The sequence below is a fragment of the Bufo gargarizans genome, chromosome 2 (genome assembly GCF_014858855.1).
Source record: "Bufo gargarizans isolate SCDJY-AF-19 chromosome 2, ASM1485885v1, whole genome shotgun sequence".
In the NCBI taxonomy this organism is placed as follows: Eukaryota; Metazoa; Chordata; class Amphibia; order Anura; family Bufonidae; genus Bufo; species Bufo gargarizans.
In genome coordinates, this window is record NC_058081.1 from 471,781,885 (window position 1) to 471,809,444 (window position 27,560).

Genomic DNA, 27,560 nt, shown 5'->3' on the forward strand with positions numbered 1-27,560 from the left:
TACATTTTACATTTGAACCAAGTATATTGTAAGGTTCAGCTTCGCAGTAAGAATATTTCCTCTCCCTGTAATGCCGGAGAGCTTTCAGCAGTATCTCCTGCTGTTGTTTTCATGATACCTGTATCTGTATAACATTTACATCTTTTGACCTGTTGACTGATATTTTCCACTTGTTTTTTTTCTTCTCATTAAACACATTTTGCATATGAATGTGTTCCCACGGCTCATTGCAGCAACAAAGATGCGGCTCCCAGTAAGTGATATTATGTTTAATTCATGGCCCCTGTTTCTTCTCCTTCCAAGCAGCCGGATTGGATAGAGATAAATGCATTGACCCTGCAGGAGCGAGCGGCGGCTCATTGTGAGATGCCGGACCGGTCCTCGGTTTCCAAGGCAACTATATAGGATACGACAAATGCAGTTTAGGGTGCAGCAGGATGGAGCGGAATAGACAGTAATTGACATAGATGTGAGAAATGGCTGAGAACATATCTAAACTGTCAGACTGCCATGTCTCGCTGCTTTTTTGAGAAAGCAGGAATATAGAGAACTAGTACTGATAACAAGAGTCATTTCTTGGGCGAGAAATTCTGAAAAATGTACAGAATGCAGCAGAGGTGATTCTATGATTTAATAAGGTACTCTAGTTTTATGTAAATTAAGGGGTTATGTCAGGATGATACCCCTTGTTCATATACCATATTAAAGTGATTGTCCCACAAAAAATATTCTACAGTTTTCAAACCAGCACCTGGTTCTAAATACTTTTGTCATTGCATGTAATTAACAATTTAGCACAGCCACTGAGTTATTCAATAAAATGTATCTGTATAGCGCCACCTGCTGTTTGTTTTTTACTTATTTCTTTGTCCTGCTCACTGAGAAGGCCGCACATGCTCAGTTTCATCCTTCAACTGCTTCCTGAGCTGTGATAGGGAGAGCATAGACACGCCCCTTAGCTGCAGCAGAATAGACACTCCCCTTTAGCTTTCAGCTTGATAAAAATCTAGCAGAGCAATGAATGTGCAGATCTCTGGATCCATGTGAGCTACAGGGCTGGTTCTAGCTTTATTAGAAAGAGAATGTTGTGTACTATATGATGTCTGATTTTAATTTTTTACATTAGTCATGGGATAACCCCTTTAAGGTATTTGGATGTGTTTGCTACTCAGGAACTTTCTCTCTCCAGCTCTGGAGGATCCAGTGGAGGCCATTTATTATGACCCCTATGCCACAAACTGGCTTTAAAAATTTGCACTGCCCTGTTTTTTTACTTTTCGAACCCCTGTGCGCTTAAATTTAGGTTGGGGGAAGGGTGGCAGAGGCAGGGGCATCAGCACAGGCAAATTCGCTAACAGTTTCATGGCATAAATGATGATTGAAATCTACTTCACCTAGGGACTGGAGTAGATTTCAATCTAGGCTGCCAGAGGACACGCCTAATTTAGGACGAGGCCTGGACCTTGTCATTAATTAAATGTATCCTATGGCAGTGCAAGGGATAACAAAGAATGGCATAAAATGCAGGTCTTTGATAAATGACTCCTAGTGAGTCTATGCATTTGAATTGATGCCATGTAATGCCACATTTCTCCTGCTGAGGCCTCTACAGTAGACCTCACACCTGACCATGTTGAACTGACATAGGTGTGTGAATCAGAGAAAGGAACAAAGTCGTTCTAGGCACTGGGCCTAAAATTTTAAGCACTGATAATACATTCACATTTTGTCATGCAGTACATTACTATTTTACAGGATTTATAAACTTTTTTGTCTTTTGTTTTCTAGAGAAGGATGGATTTGATCAACTTTTTGAACTTGATCCAGATAAAGTAAATGATGTTAAACAGGTATAATTGTTTGAGACCATTCATCATCATTGGGCAATGTATTTCAATTGCAAGTGAAAATTGGAGCCGTTACTCATAGTGACCTTTTAATTTCGTCTTTTAAAGTGAATATTCACTCGTCAACATATTAAGTTCAGAATTCTGTTCTGATTACTTTCTTAGTACGTCTTTAAATACTAAGAACAACATTTTTCTGATAAAGAGCTCAAAATCTAACGCACAGCAGCAGGGTCAAATAATAAAATTCTGACTGCCTGCAGTCACCACTAGAGGGAGCTCACTGCTTACTCATATATTATTTGTATTAAATGTATAAACCAAATGCAGTAAGCGCCCCCTAGTGGTGGCTGAAGATTGACAACATTTTATCACTTATGTATATGTGAGAAAATGTGGAGCTGTTAATCAAAATAATAGTGCTCTTACTGCTGTAAAGCTGTTACAATTATATTTGGCACAGATATTTGGACCTAGAATCTACTGTGTTAAAAGATGGGCATTTACTTTAAGACAGTCTTATCACAGTGATATTTCAGAATATGGCATTTGTGAAGTCTATAAACCCACATGGTTCCTAAAGCTGAAGGGCCATACCTCTCTATAGAGTTTGATGTTCAGTCACTCCATTACTGGCATTCTATACAACTGGAACGGGGCTGCTGAGTTCTGCTAGTTCATGAACCATTGCCAGCAACAGTTTCTGAAATGTCACATTGAAATGTCGGAATCAGAATATGTGTTTTAGCCACACTTTCCCTTTTAGGTGGCTAAATTAGAGGGAGGCCTTCTGGACTTGGGAAACCATGTTAGTACATTATACAGTAATTGCAGAATATGTTGGAGCCCTTTAAATAAGGGATTGTAATACGGTAATTGAGTGAGGCTCTTTGCTTTCAGGCAATGCTGAATTTCGTGAATAAGCAGTTGGTCAATCTGAGTCTCACGGTGACAGATCTTGATACTCAGGTAAGGTTGAAATGTTTTGCAATATATTTTGAGCATAGTGCATGTTTGTAAAATTCGTACAGGGGCTCCCTGAGGTTTTTAGAAACATCAAATTATAACCGCAGTGCCAATGTAGATAAGAGCTGAATGGCTGAGTTGTCTGACAATCAACCTATAATTTTTTTAAAAATATATAGCATATTCAGAAAACCTAGATTAACAGGGTTTTCCAGTGCCTTGAAATTGATAGCCTATCCTCAAGATAGGGCATCAATATCAGATCTTTGGGTGTCTGATACCCCACACCTGTTGGAACTGCATCCATCCATCCATTATACATTTTTCCCACACAGACACGGGAAAAACATACAAACTCTATTTAGATGTTGTCCTTGGACAGATTTGAACCTAGGACTCCAGCACTGCAACTCACCAGTGATAACCACTGAGCCACACCAATGTGGCTCCCATTCACTCCAATGGGAGCAGCGCTGCAGTAACCATCTCTGGCCACGGCAGACTGGATGGAGCACTGTAGTTCTATTTCTGATTGGTGGAGGTGCAGGGTGTTAGATCTCTGATATTGGATCCCTGGAGTCCTGGAAAATATCAAAACCTGATTTACTTTCAAATCCAGGGCAGAGAAGAGAACCCAAGGATACAATAACTACCTTTTAAATTTTAGATCCAAAATTCTGTGCCATTTACTATCTTAATAAATGTCTGTTCCGTTCTTCTAATACAGATCACCAAATCCCTTGTACAGTCATAGAGTTAAACAATAAAATTCTGACTGCAGTCACCACTAGGTGGAGCTTAGGAGCTTGCCTCACATCTTCAATACTATGTTTTAACACACATTGGTGCCAAACTCTCTAAGGGCTCTTTCACACCACTCTTTCTTTTCTTCCGGCATAGAGTTCCATCGTCGGGGCTCTATGCAGGAAGAATCCTGATCAGTTTTATCCTAATGCATTCTGAATGGAGAGAAATCCGTTCAGGATGCATACGGATGTCTTCAGTTCAGGACCGGAAAGTTTTTGGGCTGGAGAAAATACTGCAGCATGCTGCGCTTTTTGCTCCGGCCAAAAATCCTGAACACTTGCTGAAAGGCGGATCCAGAATTAATGTCCATTGAAAGGCATTGATCCGGATCCGGCTTTAAGCTAAACTTCGTTTCGGCGCATTGCCGGATCCGACGTTTAGCTTTTTCTGAATGGTTACCATGGCTGCCGGGACGCTAAAGTCCTGGCAGCCATGGTAAAGTGTAGTGGGGAGCGGGGGAGCAGTATACTTACCGTCCGTGCGGCTCCCGGGGCGCTCCAGAGTGACGTCAGGGCGCCCCACACGCATGGATCACGTGATCGCATGGCACGTCATCCATGCGCATGGGGCGCTCTGACGTCATTCTGGAGCGCCCCGGGAGCCGCACGGACTGTAAGTATACTGCTCCCCTGCTCCCCACTACTACTATGGCAACCAGGACTATGATAGCGTCCTGGCTGCCATAGTAACACTGAACGCATTTTGAAGACAGATCCGTCTTCAAAAGCTTTCCGTTCACTTGTGTTTTTCCGGATACGGCATGTAATTCCGGCAAGTGGAGTACACGCCGGATCCGGACAACGCAAGTGTGAAAGAGGCCTAAGCAGGGTGTCATGTAATTCTCACCTCACTATGGCACAGCTCCTCCTCCCAAACCTGTTTTGGAGTGCAGGACAGAGTCTCCCTTTCTGCCAGGTATCGACTCTGGAAACCTCCCCCAAGCTCAGGTCTCACTCACTAGAAATAGTGATAAAACAAGTTATTATTAGATGGTTAAACAGTAGAGACCCAAGTAGGAGGAATGTACATTTAGATCTTTATACAAAATGTAATCAAATACCACAAATACCCTCTGGTATAAATCATACACCCAAGTGGTAAGAAATGGAGAAATGTGGCAGGCCTGGCTGGGGTAGCAGTGTACAACTGTCCTTCTGGCAGGTTTAATGGTTAGAAAGAAGCTGCTAATAAACACAGATACTATCAGTGACCCACAGTCGATGATGATTACACGCTCATATAATGCAAGCATGGCTTGCCCTCACCTCCTAGCTATCTACAATACACAATCTACTATAGCTACAGCCATGCAATAAACATATGTTGAAAACTCTGATTTAGGTGTCTGCACGAATGATCCTATTACCCAATGAATGAGCATTTTGCTCGCCCCTCGGGAAATCGGCAGCCCCTTTACACAGGCAGATTATCACTAACGATGTTCACACTCTAAAGTCTAAAGGGCACTCTCTGGGTGACCACCACTTTTCAACTCCCTCAATGTCGTCAGGACATGCTGTCAGCTCCCTGCTATGCCATTCTGTGTTGTAGGCCACTTTAGGCTTGTAGCCTATGAGACACTGGGATGAGACTCCCGTGTAGGCTGGTGCAATAACATCACTAAATTGTATTGGACCATGCAGGGATCCCAGGCTCTCATGTGTTGCAGACCTGAAGAGACTGCGAGGTGAGTTGGGAGGTTAGTATTTATGTATTTTTTTTGCACTATTTCCCTGGGGGAGATAGCGTAAGCCGTGTACCGGGAATACAGTGAAGTCATGAATGAGGAAAGCAACTCCAACACCAGCTTTTGCCAAAACAGTATCTTACTTAAACGTGGCAATGAGCACGACCACAAATGCTGGGAACACACAATACATTTATATACACCAAGCCCAAATGCTGAAACCCATCTGCTGCGCAGCGCCCTCCGATGGATGCCGGAGGAAAGTGCGGTAATTTACCTACTGGCGGGCACCACTAAACAGCCGCGCCTTACCTGTTATTACCCCAAACTGTTTGGGTGTGCAGTACAAGCTAGCCTGTGGTGCAGAACAACAGCTTACAATCTTACAGTGCTCTACATTATTCGCCCTCCCATAACTGGTGTTGTAGCACGTGCCTAAGTATTCCTTCTGAGCCAAAATGCAAGCCTGGCTTGAGTTTGTGGGAAGTTTATCAGCTCTCCAGTGTAAAATGTCTCTTTAAATTGTGGAGTCCTTGCAATGAACAGCCAGCAATACTTGTGGCCTGACACAAACAGAAATCCTATCTAACTAACTCAGTCTCTAGGATCCTAGGCGCCAACACTGTAATGAAGTGCGTGCATGATCTTACCGACCCGAGTCTGCTCTGCATCTGCTGGTGACTGTGAACCGAACAAATGCCTCTCCAACAAGCATGTGGTACCGCAGTGTATGTTGCTTTGCTCCTCACCTTCCTGGAATCAATCTTCGTTCCTCTGGACAGGATCAGCATCTTAGACACTATCAGCTTCACTTAGCTGCAGCTCTGATCACTGAGGGATGCTCCCACATGTGGATGTCGACAGATCCCCCTCTCCCACAGTTCCTCAGTCTCAGCTTCCTCTAAGATGGCTGCTCCCTTACTTCTTCAGGCTTTGTAACTCCACCTCTCATGAATATGGAAAATATGGAATCTGCTAGCTGTGTTTAGGAAACAGCGGCATCTTGTGGCCAAACAGCAGAATGTCAGTCCAGATAATTTAACTTGATTTACACAGTGTTCAGACAATGAGAGCTGTTTCCCCATCTCACAATAGGACCATAAGGGGCACCATTAGTGAGAGGAGACACAACGGGGTCACCATTACCTAGTGTGGTGCACCAATGGGGCATCATTACTAATTGGGAGCACTATTACAGAGTTAGGAGGCACTAAGTGTGCCGGCATACATACATAATTCCTCTGGGTAGCCATCTTATATGCTTCTGGCCCATGTAAAAAGCTGTGAACTCTCATCTTTCTGAAGCCTGGGTCGCCTATGATATAGATGGACACTTTTATTACCACTACTCTGTAAGGCCAGCAATAAAAGGTCATAAAAGCTACACCAGGCCCAGCTCATCCTGTCCAAGATCAGCTCGCTGTCAAGCCTGGCTGGAGCGTGACGTCATTAATTTCCAGGTCTGGTTTGAGGAGAGCTAATAGCCCTTAATTAGCTCTGGGCATAAAACCAGTCCACTTTCATATTTCATTTATGAATCAACTTATGCCCTTTCTGACACCAGATCCAGGCTCTACAGAGTATTGTGGTTAATTAGGTATCAAATATGACTAGAGGATGTGATTCCTTAGCTGACCTATGGGTGGTAGAAGAACTACAGGTCCCAGCATTACCGTGTGTGGTCTCATTCTGTAGGTAAATAAATAAGGATCGCAAATATGTATTCTGTATAAAAATATGCCGATGTATCAAGGAGATACGAGCTTAAGTATAATCCTCATTGTAGGAACTGAACTTTGATGGGGTCATAAAACACTTGGGGGCAATCCCTAGGATTGACAGTCACTCTGCTGCCATTGGCTGACAGGAGTAAGTCTCCTGCCCATGGGAGAGTTCATAAAAACCCATGCACAAGGACAGAGCAGAGAGACCCATGGAACATCACCAGACACTTAATTGGACATTGACGGCATATCCCTGTATCAGAAGAACTTTGAGGGTCTCCCCTGATACATACTGAAAAGGGGTTTGCAAGGATTCAAAAAGGACATATGAACGACCATCTGAAACCCTGCAGAGAAACTAAGTATTCTTTCATCTTTTTCCCTTTCATTTGAACTGTCGTGATTATTTATATTGTTATTATTATTCTGTAGTTTTATAGTCATTTTCATTAGATTTGTCTGCACTGCTTTTTACCGCTTATTAAAGATTATAAAATCTAAATGGCCAAGTCTTCCATATTCTAAGCTGCTGAACAACGTACCTTGCCTTTGAAGAGACGTTACCAGGTAGTTAGTTAAATTGCATTTAGGAATTGTAGCTGGGGGTGATTGACTGCGGTTGGTCAGTAAGTGATATCCGGTTCATCCACTGATCTGTGTGATAGTGAATGACCCGGATAGTCGGCTCGTGGACCGGGAACCCACGTGGTGGCAGTTACCGAAGTGTAGTGGGGGGTGTTAGCCGAGTGGTAATACCCCGGTCACGTGAGGTCTCTGTGTGTGCGCAGACTCCGTCACAGACCACTACGTCAGAGCTGTGGGATCCGGAGCGGTCGGATCCATAGTTCGTGACATTTTTATGGTGGCAGCTTACGGGATTCTGTATGCTTAGAATATTAGTGCATGAAGTTATGTCCATAACTCTGTACTAAAGGATTGAAAAATTCTGGAAGACGAAGCACAGTGCATTAGTTTTGATAGAATAATAATTCACGACAGTACCCTCCCCTCTCTCTTGTTTTCTGTCCTATCTTTTATTTGGCAATAATGTCCGAATCCGTGAATTATGACGCCCTGAGCGTGGCTGATATCACAGCTCTGTGTGAGCACAAAGGCATCCAAGTATATGGGAAAAATAAGACTGTCCTCATCCAGGAGTTATGTGCACGTAGGAGTCAAGAGTCATCCCTGCAGGATTCAGAGAATGGAGGAGACTCAGGGGCCCCTGAGCCAGGTGACCCCTTCCAGAATGAGGATGATGAACTGGGAGGAGGACAGCCTGCTGGGGCTTGCAGTCCTCTAGCTGGACATAACTCTGTCTCTATGCCATCCCAAAATGGGCTGGACCAACTAATGCTCAGTAACCCGGACTTATATTTTCGGCTGCTGGAGGCACGTCGTGCAGAGCGCAAGGCTGAGCTCGAGGCTGCAGAGCGCAAGGCTGAGCGCGAGGCTGCAGAACGGGAAGCTGTCCGCAGGCATGAACTGGACCTGGCCCGAGTACAGCTTCAGGGGTCCGACCGGCATGCCACAGCCACAGGCCCATCCCTGATGGTCAAGCCAAAACTGCCTGTGATGGAGTCTGAGAACTGTGACATTGATCTTTTCCTGCATGCTTTTGAAACCTCATGCCAGCAGTACCAGGTACCAGAGCCACAGTGGGCGGGACATCTAATGTCCGCACTGAAGGGCAAAGCTATGGAGGCCCTGGTCGGACTACCATTAGCAGAGCGTACCAGTTACGCGGTCATCAAAAAGGCTATTCTGGTCAAGTACCAGCTGACTCCAGAGACTTACCGTTTACGGTTCCGGTCCCTGCGGAGAGGGCCCGGAGATACTTTTATGGACCATCTGGGCAAGTTGCAGACCACCTTCCAACAGTGGTCTGATCCCCTCACAGAGGACACCAAGCAGTCCCTGGCGGATCTGATGGTCCGAGAACAGTTTGTCTCCAATTGCCCCACAGATGTGCAAAAATATGTATGTGAGCACAAGCCGAAGAGTGCGCGAGAGGCGGCTGAGCTAGCCGATGAATACGTCGCCATGCCCAGCACTCGGGCATTCAAAGCCACTCTGTCCCGTCTGGGAGGAACCTCTTCATCTGCTTCTTCCTCCCGGCCAGCTTTGTCGGTTCCTGTCCAGCGACCCTTTCACAGGCCTGCACAAAGACCTGAAGGAGTCAAGCCAGCACCGACAGACGTGCGCAAGTGCTATGCGTGCGGCAAGCCAGGACACCTCAGCCACTCGTGCCCGGAGAAGAAGACAGCACCCCCTGGCAAGCTTGCCCGCAACCCATCATCTGTGCTGTTAGTGAATGGAGCTGCAAGACACACCGCAGACAACCTACAGTCGGTTACTGTGGGCAACCGATGCACCACAGGCTTCCGCGATACAGGAGCCGAAGTCACACTAGTTCGGCCTGAACTAGTGGATGACGCAGACCTTATTCCCGGCAAAAGCCTCACCATCACGGGAGTTGGGGGGGTGAGCCCTAATGTTCCCCTAGCTCGTGTTTTCCTTGATTGGGGGGCTGGGAGTGGAGTAAGGGAGGTGGGAGTCTCTGCGGAGATCCCCACAAATGTTTTATTAGGCACTGACCTAGGACGATTGGTCTCGTGCTACGTGCCCCCTGGAAGCACACAGGACTCACCCGTCCCTATGGAGGTCCCTGGACATACCGAGGTACTGTGCAAGGATGTTTGCATAACATCAGATAACCTCGGGGATGGACCTCGGGAGGTGGGAGGTGGGGTGTGTGGGAGCAGTTCTCCTATGACAGGAGATGTAGAGGGGATGGCGGGTGTATGTACACAGGTAGCAAACCTGTGTTTAACTGATTCAAGTTGTGCAAATGTTAAATGTGATGACATTATTGTGCCTGTGTTGCCCGTCACTCGCAGGGCTGCAAAAGCCGCAGCGGAACGCGCCATTGGGGAAGAGCAAGTGGAAGTGTCCCCTTCCACCGGTTCGGACCCCGTGGACTTAACCGCGTCAGAGCCTCAGCCACTGTCCCTGTTCGCCACAGGACAGCTGGCTGGGACTTGTAGTGCCGCCTTTGAGCAGGCCCTGCGAGATGACCCTACCTTGGAGCAGCTAAGAGGGTTAGCTGCCAGCCCTCCCACTGAGGGAGACAAATACCGAGTGTGTTGGGACAATGGGAAACTGTATAAGGAGGACATCTCCCACAGTGACAGTAGGGTGGGGCCACTCAAGAGGCAGCTCATTGTACCTGTGCAGTTCAGGGAACAATTACTGCAAGTGGCTCATGAGATCCCCTTAGCTGGTCACCTGGGAATAACCAAAACAAAGTCCCGGGTGATGCAGAATTTTTTCTGGCCTGGCCTCGGGGCAGATGTCGCCAAGTACTGCAGGTCCTGCGACACCTGTCAGCGAGTTGGCAAAGCAGGAGACCGTCACCGAGCTCCATTGAATCCCTTACCAATAATTGATGAACCCTTCAGGAGGGTGGCCGTGGATATCATTGGTCCCCTGGCCATCCCCAGCAGTTCGGGTAAACGGTTCATATTAACCCTGGTGGATTACGCGACGCGCTACCCGGAAGCAGTGGCGTTATCCTCCATTAGGGCGGACAAGGTTGCAGACGCCCTGCTGGGGATCTTCACGAGAGTGGGGTTCCCAGCTGAGCTTCTCAGCGACCAAGGACCTCAGTTCATGTCTGAACTAATGCAGGGGCTCTGTAGGAAAATACAGGTGAACCATATCGTAGCCAGCCCTTACCACCCACAAACAAACGGCCTCTGTGAGCGCTTCAACGGGGCGTTGAAGCAGATGCTGAAGACGTTTGTGGAGGCGCAAGGGAAGGACTGGGAACGATATCTACCTCACCTGCTATTTGCCTACAGAGAGGTTCCCCAGGAGTCAACCGGGTTTTCGCCCTTCGAACTCCTGTATGGTCGACGAGTAAGAGGTCCCCTAGACCTAATCAGAGAGTCTTGGGAAGGCAGGGTTGCCGGAACTGAAGTCTCTGTAGTAGACTATGTCCTCAGGTTCCGAGACAAAATGGAGTCGCTGGTAGGTCTGGTACAGGAGAATATGGTGCAGGCCCAAAGCAAACAGAAGCAGTGGTATAACCGCACTGCCCGAGAGAGAATCTACCAGGAGGGGCAGAAGGTCTATGTCCTGCTGCCAATGCGGCAAAACAAACTGCAAGCTGCATGGGAAGGGCCGTACCCCATTGTCAAATGTCTGAGTAAGGTAAATTATGTGGTGGGCCTTGGAGAGGGAGGTAGGAGACAGAAGACGTTTCACGTCAACATGCTCAAGGAGCATCACGAGAGAACGCCACATGTTATGCCGGTTTGCAGCCTGCCCGAAAGGGAGGAGGCCGACCCCCTACTAGATCTGCTAGCTGACACTCGAGAGTTGGAGGTGGACTTAACCCTCAACCCTCAACTCTCGTCCCAGCAGAGATCTCAGCTCTTAGAAGTGTTGACGGCTCACCGTGACACTTTTACAGGGAAACCCGGGAGAACACACCTTGCAGTCCATCATGTGGACACAGGTACACATGCTCCCACCAAGCAGTCCGCCTACCGTGTCTCACTGGAGGTCCAGGCAGACCTCAGGAGGGAGATCGAGGAGATGAAGCAGCTCGGGGTCATTCAGAAATCCCACAGCGCTTGGGCCTCACCGGTGGTTCTGGTCCCGAAGAAAGATCAGACAACCAGGTTCTGTGTGGATTATCGGAAACTGAATGCCATCACAACCTCGGATGCTTACCCCATGCCCAGGATTGATGAACTGTTAGATAAGTTGGCAGGAGCCAGCTACCTGACAATCATGGACCTGAGCAGGGGGTATTGGCAGATTCCCCTGACCTCGGAGGCTCAGGAGAAGTCGGCCTTCATCACCCCTTTCGGCTTATACGAATTTACTGTAATGCCGTTTGGGATGAAGAATGCGCCAGCCACCTTTCAAAGGCTTGTGAATGACTTGCTGGAAGGACTAGAAGAATGTGCTGTCGCCTATTTAGACGACATTGCCGTGTATAGCCCCACGTGGAAGGAGCATCTGGTGCACCTGTCGCAAGTACTGGACAAACTTGCTGCGGCTGGACTAACTGTTAAGCCTAGCAAGTGCCAGCTGGGCATGAATGAGGTCACTTACTTAGGCCACAGAGTAGGAGGAGGCACACTGAGGCCTGAAATAGAGAAGGTGAAAGCCATTACGAGATGGCCAACACCTCTCACCAAGAAGCAGGTCATGTCTTTCTTGGGAACGGCCGGGTACTATAGGAAGTTCATCCCGAACTATAGCGCCCTGGCCAAGCCTCTGACAGACTTGACCAAGAAGAAGCTGCCCAGGATGGTGTCATGGACGCCGGAATGCGAGCAAGGCTTCCAGGCCCTGAAGGATGCACTAGCCAGTGCTCCTGTGCTTCAGGCCCCAGATTTCACTCGGAAGTTTGTGGTCCACACGGATGCTTCCGCCTTTGGTCTGGGTGCAGTCCTGAGTCAGGTGAACCAGGCCGGGGAGGAGCATCCTGTACTATACCTGAGCCGTAAGTTACTGGCCAGGGAGACCAGCTACTCCACAATAGAGAAGGAGTGTTTAGCTATTGTGTGGTCCCTGCAAAAGCTACAACACTACCTGTATGGACGCAATTTCACAGTGATCACTGATCACAATCCCCTCAGCTGGTTGGCACGTCTCGCAGGAGACAATGCGAAACTGCTGAGATGGAGCCTGATTTTGCAGCAGTACAACTTCACCGTGCAGCACAGAAAAGGTAGTTTACATGGAAATGCCGACGGGTTGTCGCGGCAGGGAGAATCGACCGGAGATGGCTGGGTTGCTGTGGAATAGGCTTGTGGCCATTTCCCCAGGCAACCTTTTAAAAGAGGGAGGTGTGCCGGCATACATACATAATTCCTCTGGGTAGCCATCTTATATGCTTCTGGCCCATGTAAAAAGCTGTGAACTCTCATCTTTCTGAAGCCTGGGTCGCCTATGATATAGATGGACACTTTTATTACCACTACTCTGTAAGGCCAGCAATAAAAGGTCATAAAAGCTACACCAGGCCCAGCTCATCCTGTCCAAGATCAGCTCGCTGTCAAGCCTGGCTGGAGCGTGACGTCATTAATTTCCAGGTCTGGTTTGAGGAGAGCTAATAGCCCTTAATTAGCTCTGGGCATAAAACCAGTCCACTTTCATATTTCATTTATGAATCAACTTATGCCCTTTCTGACACCAGATCCAGGCTCTACAGAGTATTGTGGTTAATTAGGTATCAAATATGACTAGAGGATGTGATTCCTTAGCTGACCTATGGGTGGTAGAAGAACTACAGGTCCCAGCATTACCGTGTGTGGTCTCATTCTGTAGGTAAATAAATAAGGATCGCAAATATGTATTCTGTATAAAAATATGCCGATGTATCAAGGAGATACGAGCTTAAGTATAATCCTCATTGTAGGAACTGAACTTTGATGGGGTCATAAAACACTTGGGGGCAATCCCTAGGATTGACAGTCACTCTGCTGCCATTGGCTGACAGGAGTAAGTCTCCTGCCCATGGGAGAGTTCATAAAAACCCATGCACAAGGACAGAGCAGAGAGACCCATGGAACATCACCAGACACTTAATTGGACATTGACGGCATATCCCTGTATCAGAAGAACTTTGAGGGTCTCCCCTGATACATACTGAAAAGGGGTTTGCAAGGATTCAAAAAGGACATATGAACGACCATCTGAAACCCTGCAGAGAAACTAAGTATTCTTTCATCTTTTTCCCTTTCATTTGAACTGTCGTGATTATTTATATTGTTATTATTATTCTGTAGTTTTATAGTCATTTTCATTAGATTTGTCTGCACTGCTTTTTACCGCTTATTAAAGATTATAAAATCTAAATGGCCAAGTCTTCCATATTCTAAGCTGCTGAACAACGTACCTTGCCTTTGAAGAGACGTTACCAGGTAGTTAGTTAAATTGCATTTAGGAATTGTAGCTGGGGGTGATTGACTGCGGTTGGTCAGTAAGTGATATCCGGTTCATCCACTGATCTGTGTGATAGTGAATGACCCGGATAGTCGGCTCGTGGACCGGGAACCCACGTGGTGGCAGTTACCGAAGTGTAGTGGGGGGTGTTAGCCGAGTGGTAATACCCCGGTCACGTGAGGTCTCTGTGTGTGCGCAGACTCCGTCACAGACCACTACGTCAGAGCTGTGGGATCCGGAGCGGTCGGATCCATAGTTCGTGACACTAAGGGGGCACTATAATGGAGTAGGGACTAGGGACACTAAGAGGACACCATTACAAAGTGGGGGCACTAAGGGGGTGTGATTAGGTTGTGGAGTTACATGCAGATTTTGTTGCAGATTTGCTGTGGTTTTTACCCTTTCAATTGCAACAGATGAAATCCATGGTAGGGGGAATCTGCCCTGCAGCTCAATATATGCTGCAGATTTTTTTTTCACAGCATGTGGACGAGATGTCTTACAATCTCACCCACATTTCTGTTACTGTGAAATGGTGGAAAGTGGCCTCCTACAAATCCACAGTTTTTAAACCCTGTGTAGATGTACCCTAATAGTAGTGCTGTCCAATATATTTTTGGTTTGGGTGGGGGCAAAACTTATGGCTCAGGGCTCCTACCTGCAATCTTTTTAGATTCTAAGCAATGCCACTGCTTCTGTGAGTAATTCTTATAACTCTGAGGGATCAGTGATGCCACTCTAGAGCTTCTCCTCTCATGAGTTGCTGGACTGTCAGGACTTTCCTTCTTCGCCTCTTGCTTGTGGCTCTCATTGTAGACCTCTGCACTCTGAAGTCGGCTCCAAGCCTAAATTAGCCATGTTTTCTCTGTTCTCTTACTTCTTGTCCCCCTCCCCAAGTCCTTGCTCAGCTGATCAGTTCTTCTCACTGCAACCCATCCCCTAGAGAAGCAAGTCTTATTGGGAATTGTAGTCCAGTCCAGTGCCTGCTATTGTGAATCCCTGTTTGTCATTAGCAGCATCTACTGCATACAATTCTCTCCCAAATATAATAAATACTTGGAACATTTTGTAAGTGGTTTGCTTTCTTTCTTCTCCATTCGTGTCTAAAGCTAAAAGTAAGAATTCTGTATGTTTCCTGGTAGCAGAGACCAGTGCATTTTCCAAGCAGAGATGGCAGTTATAATTATAGCTAAGCTGTTAGGTCCCACATCTGACAGCAAAGTGTAGCTTAACTGCTGTCAGTTTCCAAGGGAAATAGCAGAATTTTGAAAACTGCTATGAATATATATAGAAAAAAAAAGTGAAACTGTTAGAACTAATGCAGAAAATCTAAGTAATTTCAAAGTTAAACAAAAACTTATATGAATTTAAATGTTAATGTCGTTAAAAGATGAATTACACTTTGAAGCACATCAGCACCAAGCCACAAGAGTAGCTGTTTTTATTTTTCCCAATAAATAAATAGTACAAGCGAATATAGGAAACTATTTAATATATCTTATCAGAGAAAGATGCTTCCGTCTCCTGTTCTCAGACTCTTCTCCTGCTCCCCCTCCTCTTAACTAAGGCTAGTTTCACACTAGTGGCAGGGGACTCCGGCAGGCTGTTCCGGCGGGTGAACAGCCTGTCTGATCCGTCCTCAAACTAGTTCACGTGTGCCCCTGGACTGCCGCTCCGTCCCTATTGACTATAAAAGGGGTGGGGGCGGAGTTCTGGTGGCGGCACGGCAGCGCACCGCGAGAGGCAGCCGGACTAAAACTACTGTTCAAATCCGTCTCCAGTGAAGACAGGCTGCCTGCTCACTGAAGGATATATGGCATTAACATCTATGGAGAGGGAGAGAGGAGAAGGTAAGGACTGATGGAGACAGGTGTAGACACAGAGGGGCACATTTATTAAGACCGGCGTTTTAGACGCCGGTCTTAATAAAAATGGTAAATGAGACAGGCGTTCCGACCCTTCCCTGCCCCACCCACTTTCTTAGACCTGGCGTCAGGGGGCAAAAGTCACAAATTGCGGTGCAAAGGACTTTTGTGTCGCAATCTGCACCAGAAATACGCCAAATATAGGCATATTTCTGTTTAATAAATGACCCCCAGAGACTGTTGCTGATTCTCTGGGTCGGCTACAGGGAGTTAAGGTGTATTTAGACATGCAGATAAGCAGCAGATTGTTGGGAAGGAAGCACCCTTCCTGACGGTCAGCTGCCCATTATATGGAGGTGAAGCACTGCATTTAAATTCAGCGATCTCCTCCACAGTATTAGGACGAGCGGTTGTTATTGCCATCGCTCGTTCACATACATCTGCATTTAGGTGTGTAGTACCCCTGAGTAGGGGTACTCTAAATTGCTTATTGTTATGCATTGTATTTCACAGTTTGTTTCCTGGCTATCACTACCAGCAAGGAAGGTATGGCAAAGGTTGGTAGGTTAACCACCCTGTTCCTCACCACTTGGTAGGAGTAGGCTGGTCCTGCTTCCTGCCAAGAGAGGGAGAGTTCCTGTGTAGCTACAGTGTGGAGAGGACTAGGGGCCTTGCTAGGGTCTCAAAAGATCCGGGGCCCAAGTCCCAATGCATATGGCCCAGTTCTCTGTCAACCCCCCTCCCCCCACACACAGCATTTTGCTGTACTTGCTATACAGCAGCACATACCTGTCACATCCAGGGCCTCCCAGGTGACGTCTCCTCAGATGTAAATCTTCTCTGTCAACATCTTCTACATTTGGTCCGTACAACTTCTTTCAGCCACGCCTCGTCTCTGCAAAGTGTGACACACAGACATCTTAGCTTCCTCACATTTCTATCATCATCCCCCAACCCAGAGTCCCCACAGTGTTATCCTGCTGCTTGCTGTGCTCCCTAATACCCCCAAATACTATCCTGAAGAAAAAATAGTGCCCTTATTAGTAATACTGCCCCCTACAGTGCCCCCAATAGTGATAATGCTGCCCAAGAATGCCCCCATTAGAAATACTGCCCCCTACAGTGCCCCCAACCGTGATAACACTTCCCAAGAGTGCACCCATTAGTAGACGAACCCTCCAGTATTAATAATACCCTCACAGTAATAAGGCCCCCCATAGTGCTCTTAGTAGAAATAAGGCGGATCTAGAAGTACCTCCTATAGAGCCCCCAGTAGTAATAAGAACGCCTATAATGTCCCCTGGATTTATAATAGCCCTACAGTACCCCCAGTATTTATGTTGCCCCTCCCTGTTATAATGCTCACTGCTCACCCTGAAGTGCCCCCAGTATTTATAATGCCCCCTGCAGTTATATTCCTCCCTCCACTATACAGTCCCATGTAAATAACATCACACCATCTCTCTGTCCCCCTCCAAAATACAATCCCATGTAAATAACATCACCTCCTCCCCAGCTGCCTCCAACATGCAACCCCATGTAAACATCACCCTCTCAACATTCAGTCCCATGTAAATAACATCACTCCCTCCCACAGCCACCATCAACATACAGTCCCATGTAAATAACATCACCCTGCCCCAGCCCCCTCCAACATACAGTCCCATGTAAATATCACTGCCTCACCAGCCCCTTCCAACATACAGTCCCATGTAAATAACATCACTCCTTCCCCTAGCCCCCTCCAACATACAGTCCCATGTACAAAATATCACTCCCTTCTACAGCCACCATCAACACACAGTCCCATGTAAATAACATCCCTCCCTTTAGCCCTAACATACAGTCCCAGTTAAATAACCACAACTCCAAGCATTTCTCTTCCTCTCCCCTCACTTACCTCTCCTCATGTAGCAGACATCACCACAGGATATTCCCCCAGGACTTCTCCTCTTCACTGCCATCCTCTCCTGCACTGGTCACATGATGGTGACATCATCACAGGTCCTTCTAAACCACTGCCTGTTTTACTGGTCACATGACCTGTATTGTCACCACAGGTCCTTCAGCTCTGCAAGTGCATTAGATTCAATTGTATTGCCGTCCTGAGGAGGGCAATGTTGTATGTATCTGGCAGGCAGTACATTCGGGGCCTGGGACAAAACATCAGGGACCCAGGCCCCGAATGTTTTAACCTAGCAACTCTCCTGAAGAGGACACAGTTTGCCTTACTCCTACTCCTATTTTCTACTACTCTGGAGAGAACCATTATCAAATTGCCTCAAGTAAAGCCTTAGGGGGATAATATACAGCAGAGTGACCTGCTACATTCAGCTTCTACAGACACTGCCATGAAGTTAGGGAAAGCGGGCCAAAGACACCCTCATCACCAAAGTAACACTAAGCCAGTATTATCTAAGTGCTGAATCACCACCAACTAACCAACCTGCTTCAATATCCTTGCTGGTGCCAGAAGAGAATTGCACTAAAGCCTGCTACTACTGTTTGTAGTCTCAAGTTCTATGTTGCAGTTAGTAAAAGGACTTTATTAGATTCAATTCTGGCTGCGTTCTTCAGTGCTACAACATTCACTGCAACGGACCCCAGGGAGTGCTGGCCTGAGGAAGGACACCGTGACACAGTTACACTACATCAGGGCCACTACTACTCCTATCCTCTACACCGGCTCCCACACAAACTCGCTGCAGGTGCCTGCACGAACACCAGTTTCAGCCAATGAACGAGCATTATACTCATTCATCTGGTGAACGTTCATTCCTGATAATCTGTCCAATTATCTGGACATATAAGGCTCAGTTCACGCTTCAGTTATTTGGTCAGTTATTTCCATCAGTTATTGTAAGCCAAAACCAGTAGTGAAGTCTACTCAGAGATCAGGTATGATGATTTGATCTGCCCCTGTTCTGTGGTTTTGACCCACACCTAGTTTTGGCTTACAATAACTAATGGAAATAACTGACCAAATAACTTAAATGTGAACTCAGCCTAAATCCACCTTTAGAATGCAGGATCCCCCTGTTTCACCATGTCCTGTGTATGGGCAGACATGATGCTAGTTAGTCTCCGCCCACTAGAGCAGAAAAAAAATAGAATTATAGATAGCAGAGGGAAAAAATGTCTGCTAAAAATGGTCATATAATGACAGAAATAGTGCTATTCCCTCTGTACACACATGGCGGCTTATTCTGAAAAATTACCTGAAACAAGCCTCTCATTAAACACCATCTGTTGTAGGACAGCCTGTCCTTACCACCCCAGTCTACTGGTTAATTCGGGGGGAAATCGCTCATTGATGCTATTACCTTCTCAGAAATATTCTTGCTTCTAATAAGTATTAGGAAATTGCTATTTATGCATATACATTTCTTTAAATGAGTTGCATGTTTTTTAACATAAAGGGGTTGTGCACTGTAATGATATTGTTGACCTATTCTCAGGGTCAGCTGTTTGAAGTGGTTTGTGCTGCGTCCTCTACAATGTTTATCCGCATGTCGTCTGGCTTGTTGTGGCCGTTCAGTGCAATTACAACTGCTCGTTCCGATCACTTGAATGTGATGAGCAGTTGTAATTACACTGCATGGCAGAGAATGCAGCACTGGTATAAGCGCTGAAACCACTTCCAACGGCTATCTGCGGGGGTTCTGGGAGTAGGACTACTACCTATCTGATATTGATGACCTGTCCTATCCTGACCTGACCCATCATTAAGGCTTTCACACTCGCATTTTGGGATCATGGATCTTCAAAAACGAATCCGTTACAATAATACATCCGCATGCATCCATCATGAACGAATCAATTTGTCCGATTATCTGTAACATAGCCAAGACGGATCAGTCATGAACTCCATTAAAAGTCAATAGGAGACAGATCCGTTTTCTATTGTGCCAGATTATGTCAGAGAAAACGGTTCCGTCCCCATTGACTTACATTGTGTGCCAGGACGGATCGGTTTGGTTCAGTTTCGTCAAGTGGACAGCAAAACTCTGCAAGCAGCGTTATGGTGTCCGCCTCCAGAGCGGAAAGGAGACTGATCGGAGGCGAATTGATGCATTCTGAGTGGATCCTTTTCCATCAGGGCAAAACTGATCCGTTTTGGACCTCTTTTGAGAGCCCATGACGGATCTCTCAAATTGAAAGCCAAAACGCGAGTGTGAAAGTAGCCTAAAGCGCACAACCCCATTAAGGGTCTATTTGTTATACAGGAGCAGCACCACTCGTATATGTAGGATGTAATTAGTATTAGAGCTCATCCTTAGGCCTCTTGCACATGACCGTATGCCCTCCGAGATATGTGGTCCATGAGCGGTGCTATTGTCCGACACTCATATGATCTTATGAATGCGGGACAATAGCCCCGCGGGCGGCCCGACGTCCACAGCATCATTGTAATCTATGATGCTGTGTACTCCCGTGTGCACAATCAATGCTGCTTCGGGACATATGGCCCGTTCACGGACTGTATATCTCGGAGGGCATACGATCATGTGCAAGAAGCCTAATTCAGTTGAATTGGGCTGAGCTGCAATACCAGACACAGGCCATGAACCAGAGTGGTATTGTTTCTAGAAAAAAAAACATCCTCTGCTTCTGGAGGAAAGAAGGTTTGTACACAAACATAGAAGAGGATTCTTTATGGTAAGAGCAGTGAGACTATGGAACTCTCTGCCTGAGGAGGTGGTGATGGTGAGTATAGGGCTGCAGTAAACGATTATTTTAGAAATCGAGTATTCTATCGATTATTTTTTACGATTAATCGAGTATTCTAATAAGAAAAAATGAATTAATAGACTGTTTTCCTTTATAAAAACTCACCAGACCCCCTGCCATCAGTCCCCAACGCCCTTCGTTCTCCCCCAGTGCCATCAGCTCAGCAGGGATAGTGCACACAGTGATGTCACAGTGCAGGGATAGTGCGCTCGGTGATGTCACAGTGCAGGGATAGTGCGCTCGGTGATGTCACAGTGCAGGGATAGTGCACACAGTGATGTCACAGTGCAGGGATAGTGCGCTCGGGGATGTCACAGTGCAGGGATAGTGCGCTCGGTGATGTCACAGTGCAGGGATAGTGCGCTCGGTGATGTCACAGTGCAGGGATAGTGCGCACGGTGATGTCATGGTGAAGGGATATACCCACATCAGAAACTAAAAGGAAACAAAACCCAAACCACGCTGAACCAGCCACTAACGACAGGGTGTGCTCTAACACCCTATGCTGCCAATCATCAGCCCCTCTAAACAAGGCCAGTGAGCACTACTACCCCTATCATCCTCTGGCCATTCCGGCACAGGTGACACAGCTCTAACTAGAAGTCCATGCACCACACAGTGCCCCTCCACACATGCAGCCACTTACCAGCCTTCCGCCGATAACCAGCAGTTCTAATCTGTACCGCCACTCGCGCCCCGCCTCCTCCGCTGCCAGCCACTCAGCACACAGCGTCGGGTCATAGTGCGCGCTTACGTGCGCTATGACCTGACGATGTGTCAGGATCCAGTACAGCGCGTTGCGGGCCGGCGGGTGACCACGGAGCGGTGAGCAATAGCAAGCGCTTCACTCCCGCTCCATGGTCACATGACACAAACGAATCCTCGATGCAAAAAATTTGCATCGAGGATTATTTTGTGTCGAATTACTCGATTAAATCGAGTAATCGTTTCAGCCCTAGGTGAGTACAATAAAAGGAATTCAAGAGGGGCCTGGATGTATTTCTGGAGTGTAATAATATTACAGGCTATAGCTACTAGAGATGGGTCGTTGATCCAGGGAGTTATTCTGATTGCCTGATTGGAGTCGGGAAGGAATTTGTTTTAGGGCTTTTAGGGTTTTGTTTTTCCTTCTTCTGGATCAACTTGCAGGATTTCAGGCTGCACTGGATGGACAGATGTCTTTTTTCAACCTTATATACTATGTTACTCTGTCACAAGAGTCATGGAGTATTATCTGCAGTAATACATGAACAGTACTGCAGATTAGGAGTCCAGATCATCATCAGCATTTGTTATTTTCCTGCTGTACCCTTTTCCCCCCGCTGTTAGCATTTAAAATTGTGCTGAAATACATTGTCAGGACTGCTGTGCATGTGCACAGTTCTCTCCATTATGTTAGCACAGCACAGCAGTCCAGACTGTGTATTTCTGCACAGCTTTGAACGCTGGAGAACACGGGAAAGTAGGAAAGTAGGAAGTAGGAAAATAAAATATTGCGACCTGGACTCCTTATTTATGTATTCCTGCAGATAATAGTCCAGAATCATGGTGACAGATTCCCTTTAATCTAATATTATTTTGTTCTATTTCATCAATCTAGTCTGAGACACATTTTGCATTAAATATATGTCTTTAGAGGTGCTTTGTGCTGACTTCAAAGTATACTATGATTCTGTAAACATTTTTTCCTAATATGTGTTAAAATTTAAATTACCAATAATTTCAACTCCAAGTGAGGACAAATCCCTGGCAGATGATATCTCAGTAAATTACAAATTAAATCATATATGGGAGAAAATCATCAGAAGGGAGAAATTCATCTATTATACAGGATTTCCTGAAAGACCTTTTATTTGAAATTCATTGATCAAACCTGACTGTATGCAATAAGCAGCACAAGGGGACACTGAGTGCAGTGTGCTGTATCTTATAAAGCAGATAATTTCTGTATTATATATATATATCTAAATAAGGTATCTGTGGATCACTACAGCTGGGTAATGGATTCAAGGTGCTCTTGGTTTATGTGACCCACCTAGTCACGGAAAAGATTGCAAAAAATACCAAGATTAAACCAGGCACTCAATGTGGAGTAAATTGATCAAACTATTTATTAAGGGAAGGTTCCCACAATAACAATAAAATGTACCAATAGAATATACCAATAAAATAATATAAAATACCATAAAATCACATAAATCCACATGAAGGAAAACACTGATCAATAGCAGCAATGGTAGTCATATACTTTAAGGCAGCGATGCGGCTTGGATTTTAAATACCACAACCCTTATTCCAGTCTGGAAGAAATCGCAATTCCATATATTGTAAAAAGTCTTATGAACATTCACCAGTCTTAAATCGGTAGTCACAAAGTGCAACAAGGTGGCGTCCCACCTATTTGAGCAACTATGTTGCTTTGTTTTACCTGGCCGGTATGTCCTTATCCTACGTCCGGACTCAAGGAGATGCGCTGTGGGCACGATGTCACCTGGATATCCGCTCACGAAACTATGTTTGTGGCTTTTTGTGCAGGGATTCCTCCGGTGTTCGTCGCTCTCGATCACAGCTGTTCGGTTTCAAAAGTCCAGGGGAGCTACTGTCCCAGCATGCCGGTACAAGGTATTAACCAATACCTTGTACCGGCATGCTGGGACAGTAGCTCCCCTGGACTTTTGAAACTGAACAGCTGTGATCGAGAGTGACGAACACTGGACAATGTTCTCCTCACAGTATCTAGCAGCTCACCTGTCCATCTTGATCACCATATCTCTCCCCCGAGGATCTTTAGGACTGTATGGGGTGACTGATTTCTTGTGCACGGCAGCCAACAACCACCTTGGCTGAACAACGGCTCCAAGTTGAATAAACTTGGAATGAGATACCACAGGTGGATTACCATGCCAGAGTGGCAGCCTGCATCACAGCAAGGGGAGAAGCCACCCAGTATTAATGTGCCCTGCCTCAACATATACCCTACTGCAGAACCCAAATTAAAAGTCGCACCAACTTAGTTTTGTGATCATTGACCACGCACCACTAGCAGTTTATACTTTGTCAATCTCAGGTCAATCACATTAAGTTTTCCAGATGCTCTTTTTACATTTTCCACTGGTGTATAATAATATGGAAAAAATATAGGCCACATTGGACAATGTTCATATCTGTCTGGAACTGCTATGAAATTGCACACATCTCTTTCTCGACTTTTCTGCAGTTAGCTGATGGGGTCATTCTCCTGCTGTTGATTGGACAACTTGAAGGCTATTTTATAAACCTATCTACGTTCTTCCTGACACCCGAATCACACAATGACAAGGTACAATGAGCAAACTCTTCTTTTACTTTTTCTGATTATGTTTATCTAGGTACATTTTGACAACATGAATCACTTTTGAATAGCTGGTTATACAATTCTTTGTTTTCTATAGGTTTTTGAAGTTCGAGTTACACAGTAAAGAGGTCGTCAGGTTTACAAAACCAATTTTTATATAACATATTAGGGAATCTGAGTTAAAGAACTTGTCCTTCCCCAAAGCAATTTTAATTAAGCCCTGAAATTGATTACCGTGAAGAAAAAAAAGCCACTCACTTATTCACGGGTGCTCTGTTCCAGTGCCAAGGGTTTCCCGTTGTCATGTGACATCTGAGGCTGGTGAATGTCTGCAGGGTGCACATGATGATGGATGGGATGTCACACTGTGGTCCACAGGATAACTTCAGAGTTGGAACAGAGAACTGGTAAACAGGTAAGTGGCTTTTTTCCTTATGCTAATCAATTTCAGGGAAACAGCTACAAAAAGTATCTCTCAGTCTGGAAGACTTGGCATATCCGTATGCTATAAGGGCAGTTCATTCATTTCATTGGGCACCATATACTTGAACACTTGATTTTTATTCTAATCCTGGACCACTCCCTTAAGCTACTACAAGATGGCTACTTATGCATTGCCATGTCTTAGTGGTGCATCCTTCTCTTTCCAATTTTCCATTGATTTGTATCAGCTAGGACTTTTTTTTGCGAAGGCCAGCACCCCTAATAGGATACCACACCTCTGGGACCCACACCTATACTTAGAATTGAGCCTGCAAAGTGCACAGCTGCCCTCCATTCATTACTTTAGGAGCGCTGAAAATAGCCGGCTATTTTTGGACATCCTAAATGGGAAGCACTCCGTGAAAGCGCAGCCACAGCTCCATTCACTTCTATGGGGAGAATGGAGAGAGGTAGGCTGCACACTCTGCGGGCTCCGTTCTAAGTATAGATGCTGTTGGGACCTCTACCTATCAGACATAGGGGGCATATCCTAATGATATGCCCCCAATTTCCGAGATAGGATAACCCCTTTAAGTATGTTTAATTTTTTTATATAAAGGGGCTAATAGAATAGCCAACATAGATCTATGAATTTGCAGGTTGTTTCAATTTTCTTCTAAATGACTTGATCTGGTCACGTGACTATGTGATGACAAAAGGTCCTTGCGTCCTTAGTGATTGTAATGAATAAAGGGCTGCCGAGGGGCGGAGATACAGCACATGGCAATCTTCCATCAGTCTCTGCTTGTAGTTTCCATCTGCACAGGAAGGAGGAAAACTGACTTCTATAAGTATAAGGACAGAAGTCCTATCTAGAGTTGAGCGAACACCTGGATGTTCGGGTTCGAGAAGTTCGGCCGAACATCCCGGAAATGTTCGGGTTCGGGATCCGAACCCGATCCGAACTTCGTCCCGAACCCGAACCCCATTGAAGTCAATGGGGACCCGAACTTTTCGGCACTAAAAAGGCTGTAAAACAGCCCAGGAAAGAGCTAGAGGGCTGCAAAAGGCAGCAACATGTAGGTAAATCCCCTGCAAACAAATGTGGATAGGGAAATGAATTAAAATAAAAATTAAATAAATAAAAATTAACCAAAATCAATTGGAGAGAGGTTCCATAGCAGAGAATCTGGCTTCCCGTCACCCACCACTGGAACAGTCCATTCTCAGATATTTAGGCCCCGGCACCCAGGCAGAGGAGAGAGGTCCCGTAACAGAGAATCTGTCTTCATGTCAGCAGAGAATTAGTCTGCATGTCATAGCAGAGAATGAGGCTTCACGTCAGCCACCACTGCAACAGTCCATTGGCATATATTTAGGCCCAGCACACACACAGGCAGAGGAGAGAGGTCCCGTAACAGAGAATCTGGCTTCATGTCAGCAGAGAATCAGTCTGCATGTCATAGCAGAGAATCAGGCTTCACGTCAGCCACCACTGCAACAGTCCATTGTCATAAATTTAGGCCCAGCACCCAGGCAGAGGAGAGAGGTCCCGTAACAGAGAATCTGGCTTCATGTCAGCAGAGAATCAGTCTTCATATCTTAGCAGAGAATCAGGCTTCACGTCACCCACCACTGTAAGAGTCAATTTTCATAAATTTAGGCCCAGAACCCAGGCAGAGGAGAAAGGTCCCGTAACAGACAATCTGGCTTCATGTCAGCAGAGAATCAGTCTTCATATCATAGCAGAGAATCAGGCTTCACGTCACCCACCACTGTAAGAGTCAATTTTCATAAATTTAGGCCCAGAACCCAGGCAGAGGAGAAAGGTCCCGTAACAGACAATCTGGCTTCATGTCAGCAGAGAATCAGTCTTCATATCATAGCAGAGAATCAGGCTTCACGTCACCCACCACTGTAAGAGTCAATTTTCATAAATTTAGGCCCAGAACCCAGGCAGAGGAGAAAGGTCCCGTAACAGACAATCTGGCTTCATGTCAGCAGAGAATCAGTCTTCATATCATAGCAGAGAATCAGGCTTCACGTCACCCACCACTGTAAGAGTCAATTTTCATAAATTTAGGCCCAGAACCCAGGCAGAGGAGAAAGGTCCCGTAACAGACAATCTGGCTTCATGTCAGCAGAGAATCAGTCTTCATATCATAGCAGAGAATCAGGCTTCACGTCACCCACCACTGTAAGAGTCAATTTTCATAAATTTAGGCCCAGAACCCAGGCAGAGGAGAAAGGTCCCGTAACAGACAATCTGGCTTCATGTCAGCAGAGAATCAGTCTTCATATCATAGCAGAGAATCAGGCTTCACGTCACCCACCACTGTAAGAGTCAATTTTCATAAATTTAGGCCCAGAACCCAGGCAGAGGAGAAAGGTCCCGTAACAGACAATCTGGCTTCATGTCAGCAGAGAATCAGTCTTCATATCATAGCAGAGAATCAGGCTTCACGTCACCCACCACTGTAAGAGTCAATTTTCATAAATTTAGGCCCAGAACCCAGGTAGAGGAGAAAGGTCCCGTAACAGACAATCTGGCTTCATGACAGCAGAGAATCAGTCTGCATGTCATAGCAGAGAATCAGGCTTCACGTCAGCCACCACTGCAACAGTCCATTGTCATAAATTTAGGCCCAGCACCCAGGCAGAGGAGAGAGGTCCCGTAAAAGAGGATCTGGCTTCATGTCAGCAGAGAATCAGTCTGCATGTCATAGCAGAGAATCAGGCTTCACGTCAGCCACCACTGCAACAGTCCATTGTCATAAATTTAGGCCCAGCACCCAGGCAGAGGAGAGAGGTCCCGTAACAGAGGATCTGGCTTCATGTCAGCAGAGAATCAGTCTGCATGTCATAGCAGAGAATCAGGCTTCACGTCAGCCACCACTGCAACAGTCCATTGTCATAAATTTAGGCCCAGCACCCAGGCAGAGGAGAGAGGTCCCGTAACAGACAATCTGGCTTCATGTCAGCAGAGAATTAGTCTGCATGTCATAGCAGAGAATCAGGCTTCATGTCAGCCACCACTGCAACAGTCCATTGGCATATATTTAGGCCTAGCACACAGGCAGAGGAGAGGTTCATTCAACTTTGGGTAGCATCGCAATATAATGGTAAAATGAAAATAAAAATAGGATTGAATGAGGAAGTGCCCTGGAGTCCAATAATATATGGTTATGGGGAGGTAGTTAATGTCTAATC

The 27,560-nt window shown here is 46.0% G+C and overlaps 1 protein-coding gene across 2 annotated transcripts in view; it reads left to right on the forward strand.

Moving 5' to 3' along the window:
* PARVG (parvin gamma) overlaps positions 1-27,560 on the forward strand; it is a 116,052-nt gene that overhangs the window by 73,437 nt on the left and 15,055 nt on the right. For both annotated transcript variants that reach the window (XR_006387875.1, XM_044281087.1), the window contains exons 8-11: positions 234-253; positions 1,789-1,850; positions 2,748-2,816; positions 23,811-23,912. Coding sequence is in view for 1 of the 2 variants with exons in the window: in XM_044281087.1 (XP_044137022.1) it covers positions 234-253; positions 1,789-1,850; positions 2,748-2,816; positions 23,811-23,912 (253 nt within the window). In the remaining variant the exon portion in view is untranslated. The remainder of the gene's footprint in view (positions 1-233; positions 254-1,788; positions 1,851-2,747; positions 2,817-23,810; positions 23,913-27,560) is intronic.